This window comes from Pseudorca crassidens, chromosome 5 (assembly GCF_039906515.1).
Source record: "Pseudorca crassidens isolate mPseCra1 chromosome 5, mPseCra1.hap1, whole genome shotgun sequence".
NCBI lineage: Eukaryota > Metazoa > Chordata > Mammalia > Artiodactyla > Delphinidae > Pseudorca > Pseudorca crassidens.
In genome coordinates, this window is record NC_090300.1 from 74811026 (window position 1) to 74817054 (window position 6029).

Here is a 6029-nt window from a genome sequence, read left to right on the forward strand (position 1 = left end):
TCCTCACTTATCGTTATTTAATGAGAAGAGATAACCTCATGGGGGTTGGGTGGGCAGGGTAGTATTCGTTCATTTGTAATTGCTGAAGCCCTCACTCCTATCTTTGCATAGACCTCAGCTTATGCTTCTCCAGAATTTTATACTTCTTCAGACAATTGCACATAGACTGTCTTAGTTGATCCTCATAAGAGCCCTGTGAGACAGGTGAAGTAAGGAGGACAACTCCCATTTTACAGCTACAAGAACTGAGGCTAGAGCAGGCAAGTGGCTAGCCTAAAGCTAGTGAGAGCCTGCTCTCTGGTCCCATTATGGTGCTGTCTGGGAGACGGTCTCCTCTTTGAGGCCTTTCAGAGGCAGTCATCTGGGTGAACCTTCTCAGACGGTCACTTTCTCCTCTTTCCTGCCTTGTCCTCCTAACAAGTTCTTTCTTCCATTGGCTCCTATCTCATTTTGCACTTAAGGATATTACTTTCAGGTCACCTAGAGTGTCTCTTTCGTTCCTGTTTTATTAGTTTTAGAGTGGAAGATAGTCCCAGGCATCATTAGGCACGGAAATATTCTGTTCTTTATTTGACATGAGGGCTAAACCCTAGAATGCTGTTTTCTCTTGAAACTTGCAGTCATTTCTATCATCGGAGGAATGACTTCTGCAAAGGTCCAAAGAGTGTATATTAGAAAGCAAGAAACTGTAAACACTTTGGTGTGACACATTTCTAGACAATCTTGATTTGCTAAAAGGGATTAACGTTGAGGCCAAACAAGATAGACTGACTCAGGAAATACAAATCATGTACAACAAGAGATCCTGGGAAATCTAAGCGGATGAGATGGATCTAAGCTTTGTTTTATCAGGGAGGAAGTGTGTTCTCCTATTAAGAGTGCTATATCCTCTGCAAAAGCTGAAGAAGGCAACAGGAGGCTATGTTCAGGTCTACCAACTTAACCTATGTGGCGTCTCGGCTCCTGGTCTTCATGGTTGATGTAACCTTAGATGAGCAAATTCTCAGTGTATCAGTTTTCTCCTCTTTCAGGTGGGAAGCATAGCACCTGCCTCACAGGGTGTAGTGAAAACCAAGTTAGCTAGTAGGCAAGAAACTATCGGTAAACTAAAAATTTCTAAATATACGTGGCATACATTTAAGATATCCTGCTAATTTTTGAAGGTTACTGCTCTGGGGGAAGGGAATGGAGTAACGAGTTTAAAAGGGACAAAGTGTCAGACACAGCAACAGGCAGGTGGCCAGGTTTCTCCAGGCAGAGCAGGATGGAGAGCTCAAGAGTGCATACTAATTGCTGCACCTCAACCGAGACTACCGGCCAGATGACTCATCTCCAGAAAACACAGCGTCCTTTCCTTGTCAAAGGCCCTCTCCTAACTGGGCTTTCAGCTGCATGCAATACTAAGCTGACACTCTGATGCATTGACTGGGTGATGCTATTATGAAGATGAATTATTAACCACTGCTTCACTAGGATACGTAGGCTAAAGCAGGGGTAGTAGTTTCCCTTGAACTAGGAAAGCCTTGACAGAAAGTAGATGATTCTTCATGACTCTTGAATGACAAATTGTGGAAGAGAAAAATTGAGTGTGGAGGAAAAGAGTAGGTGTGTTTCCATCTGAGGATTTGAGGGAGAATTTAAAAAACCAGTAGAGAGAAGGAGACTCTGCCTTCTGGTGAAGAATATTCAAGATGAGGATCAAATTTTCAACTTAATATAGAGAATTCTCTTAATTCTCTTCATATAGAGAAAACACTCTGGAGAAATAAGGATGATATCCAACGTGGGTCAGAAGGTCATTTCTGGTGACATCTGTGTAGGGCCTAAAGGCAACTGTCATTTGGTGGTCAAACCCAAAAGAAGTAAGGAGATGGTTAAGAAAGTCACATAAACTTGGGTGACTTTGATTCCTTTATAATTTTTTCAGCTTTGATAGCAGAAGGCATCTACTCTTGAAGGTCCAAAAAAATGTTGTTGCTATAGGAACAGGTAAGCAGATTAGACTTGAAAGACCAGTTCAGAAACAAAGAATTTAATAGCCAGGGCTAAAGCAACTAACCAAGAAAACATTTTAAGTAAATATCTTTTGGGTTTGTTATTTATATATTAATTCCAGGAAGATAAAAATGTTACTGTAGAATGAGAGCTTCACATTTTAACATTTTAATTACACCATTACTGGCATAAAAGTCTACGCTTACACAATTAGCAGAACAGTCTTATTAACAGAAGTACACATTCCTAACTCTCTCTTGATTATATTGTAATTGAGAAATACAGCTTTAATTTCAGCAAGAGCATAAGAATCATCTTTGATTTTTCCGACAGTTTCTCAGATGGGAACACATCTAAATTAAAAGAGACAGTGAACTCCAGAAATTTTTCTGAAACCAATCTGTATGTAGGGAGCTACAAGTAAAATTCTAGAAGTAAAGAGAAATGCATGTAGGCTGATAACTGTTAATATTGTATATGTTTTCCCTGTCCAACAGTCTTTGTGAACACAGATATGTGAGCAGAGAAGAAGGTCAGAACCCCAGCTCCCCTCCTACTTCGCTGTAGATTTGCTACTTCTTCCTATCAGGGAATACGCTGCTCCCAACATTAGGGATTTGCTGAAATTATTAGACGTTTTGAACAGAACTTGCTATACTGATAAGTCTCAAAAACATATCATGAAGGGGCATTGTACTTCTCTCCCTTTCAATTTTACTTCAAAACATTCTTGATAAAACGAATACAATATTTTCCATCCTAGCAAATTTCTGCTGTCAGAGGTTACATTTATGAGAAAGAAAGATTTCTTGAACATTACCTTTTCTCACATAATGCCAGAATCAAATCACAGAGAAAAGTGTGTGTATGAGTGTGTGTATGTATGAGTGTGCGCGTGTGCGTGTGTATGAGTGTGTGTGTGTGTGTGTGCGTGTGAGTATTGGAGGCTGGGGAGTGGGAATGGAAAGAGGGGGAATGTGGCTAGAATCTTACCATCTCATTCTCTTCTCCTTCATTGAGCAAAGCTTGCTGGCCCTTCTCAAAGTGGTCCCCCATGGAAAAGTGATTCCACTCCTCCCTGACCTTCTGCAGCAGATGCGTCCAGGACGAACTGAACTTGCCCAGCCACCGCCGCTCACCAGCTGACTGAAAGACTTAATGATCCTCCAGGTTAAAACTCCCTCTGGAGCACACACCTTCTTTCAGCAAATGACAGTACTTACTTAGCAAACTGAACTCCTCCTACGAGCCACCCTCTGCTTGGAGGAATTTCTGCAGGCTCCTGGCTAACTGCATTCTCTCTGAGCAGCTGTCCCAAAGGAGGCTGCTGCTCCCATGCTGATCTTTTTGTGCCCAACATACAGGGAAAGAACTCATTGCCTGCACAGTGCCTGCCAGCAGAAGACATCTGACTGCAAATCCAGCAGGACAATGCAGAGTTGGCAGGACCTCTCTGAGGAGTGGGGAGCAGGCACAAGGACTCCCAGATTTATTCACAAGGAACTGGGGTGGGAAGGAGGCTAACAGAGCTGCAGAATTTATTTGATTAATGAAAGCCCTAATCCATCGGCTTTTAATAGGATCCTCATTCATTTTGCTTACCAAAGGTACAAATTGTGACTAATCCTCTTCAAAAGGTATTTGAAATCACATTCCTCTGTGTGCAAAACACATTCCACTTAATGTGTATGTGGAATTGTTTACTTTTTTGAGAAACTTGCAGAAAAAAGACAAAAGTGTAAACAAGCTATTCTGTGTAGTCTCCTCTCACTAAATACTGGTGGTTAAACTCTTAAGGAGTCTAGACTCATTTTTTAATTTTTTCACACATTCATTCAAGTCACATTATTTGAGCACAGGGACTACATATATAAATCAAGTCATATTTGCCACCCTCAGACTGATGTAGAGATTCAGATATGCAAACAAGTGTGATAAAATGCGGTTAGTTATTATGAGAGCTGGAACAGACGTCTAAGATAACTGTCAGAAGTCCCAGAATGGTGGAGGGGAACACACATCCATATCCGCTCTGGGAAAAAAAAAAAAAAATCCAGCTGCTTATCTGCGCTGGCCTCGCCATGTGATCATTTAACCTGCAAGAACTGGCTCTTCTCATCCAGTAATTGGAGGAATTGAATGAGGGCTTGGGGAAATGTATCGTACAGCTCTGATCAAGGGCTGTTGTTATAATTAAACTAAGCATCCAATTTAACAGCAGTCAGTGGAGCACAGTTTTTAAGGGCATGTGCTCTGAATTTGGAGGGACTGGGTTCAGATTTGGACTTTCCTAGTTATGCCACCTGGTGATAACAAGTTTCATAAGCTCTAGAAGTCTCCATCTGCTCACATGTAAAATAAAGATGATAATAGAACTTACCTCCTAAAACTGTTATATGAGGGATAGTGCCCGGGAAACAGCGTGTATTCAATAAAGGAGAGTTATACCTTCACTGTGTCCACTCCCTCTCCTTCAAGCTATGCACAAATGTTGGCACTGATATTCCCAACCTGATATGAAAAACCCTAACAAGACCAAGACTAAAGTAAGTGTGTGTGTGTGTGTGTGTGTGTGTGTGTAAAACATTGAGCAAATGGTAAAGTATAACTAAGATAAACATTAAAAAGTAACCTACTGTAATATTAATTACTATATTATACATACATGCGGTTCTCTGAATTTCTAAAACTTATCAGCACACTTAGCCACGTAAATAACCATTTTATCACAAGATCAAAATATGAGGAGTATGAGGTCTCTTTTTAGGGGGATGAAAATGTTCTGGAATTAGATAGTGGTTATGGCAGCCAAACTTTGTGAATATACTAAAACTCACTGAATTGTATACTTTTTAAAAGGGTAGATTTTATGAATGTGAATTATATCTCAATAAAAAATTATGTCTCAAAAAAAGTAACATTTTAGAGCTCTAACAAGAATCATTTAAATATTTAGCAGAGAAAATAGCGAAATAAGAAGATTTTAAACTTTATCTCAACTTATGGGGATTGAGGAATGTTCGTATGTGAAGTGGTAAAACTATACCAGTGCTAGTCGGCAAGTGAGAAAGAAGCGTTTCATTCTATTGTCTATAACTGGTAATTCCCGCATTGTTTCCTTCTGGCTGGGTTCCTGAATAAACTTGGCAATTCCTGCACCACTGTGGGGTTAAGATGAGTGTGTAATTTATTAAGAATCTCAGGGAAAACCGCACATGAACTCACCTCATTAAACAGATCTGGTTACGCCATAACAGTATTTAAGCCAAACTTGAATAGCAAAATCAGTCCCCAGGAACGTAAAAAATGTTTATGAAAACTAGGAACCAATAGAAAATCATTTCAACAGCATGGTCCAGGAGAATGAGGACTTTGGAACAGTGTTTCCTCACCTCTCTCCAAAAGTTCTAATGGTAAAATGTCCAAGTGCCTCTACAGCCACACGGCTTCTGGGCAGTCTCCTTCCTCGTTCAGCACTGTGAGTCCGCAAGCATGAGTGTACCCAGAAACAGAGCTAGATTCCACGGAAAAGCAAACATTTACAGAACATGTGCATATACCAGGCACTATTCTGAGCATTTTACACACACATTCACAATCCTTACAATGGCTTCTGTAGTCAGTAGTATTATTATCCTCCCCACTTAGCAGACATGGAAACACCAGCACAGAAAATAATTAGTGAAGAGTGAGCATTTGGCCATGGCAATGCAGCTCTCCCAGTCCGTGATCCTAGTTACTAGGCTAACACGGCTACTGTAGGTTCATTTGGCATAATCAAAGTGCTGTGAGGGATGTTACATCTATATGACCAGGAGAGCCTCTTTGTGAAGGGAGCATTTGAGAAGGGCCTTGAAAACAGACAGAGAAGACTTCAGTAGGTGGAGTGCTGGGGCCTACACTGGAAGTGGGCCATAGGAGAGAGCATCTAAAGCAAGGGAGCCATCAGAAGGAGGAACACAGGGGCTGGTCCAGAATAAGTCCATCACCTTTGCTGCAGCCAGGGTGTGTGTGAAGGAATAAGGGAGTGAGAT

General features: G+C 40.9%; 1 protein-coding gene across 3 annotated transcripts in view; it reads right to left on the bottom strand.

Moving 5' to 3' along the window:
- The window catches only part of ATP13A4 (ATPase 13A4), a 151431-nt gene extending 148133 nt beyond the window's left edge, over positions 1-3298 (bottom strand). For all 3 annotated transcript variants that reach the window (XM_067738441.1, XM_067738442.1, XM_067738443.1), the window contains exon 1: positions 2989-3298. In XM_067738441.1, coding sequence (XP_067594542.1) covers positions 2989-3051 — 63 coding nt within the window. In that variant the 5' untranslated portion in view covers positions 3052-3298. The remainder of the gene's footprint in view (positions 1-2988) is intronic.
- Between the last annotated feature and the right edge of the window lie 2731 nt (positions 3299-6029).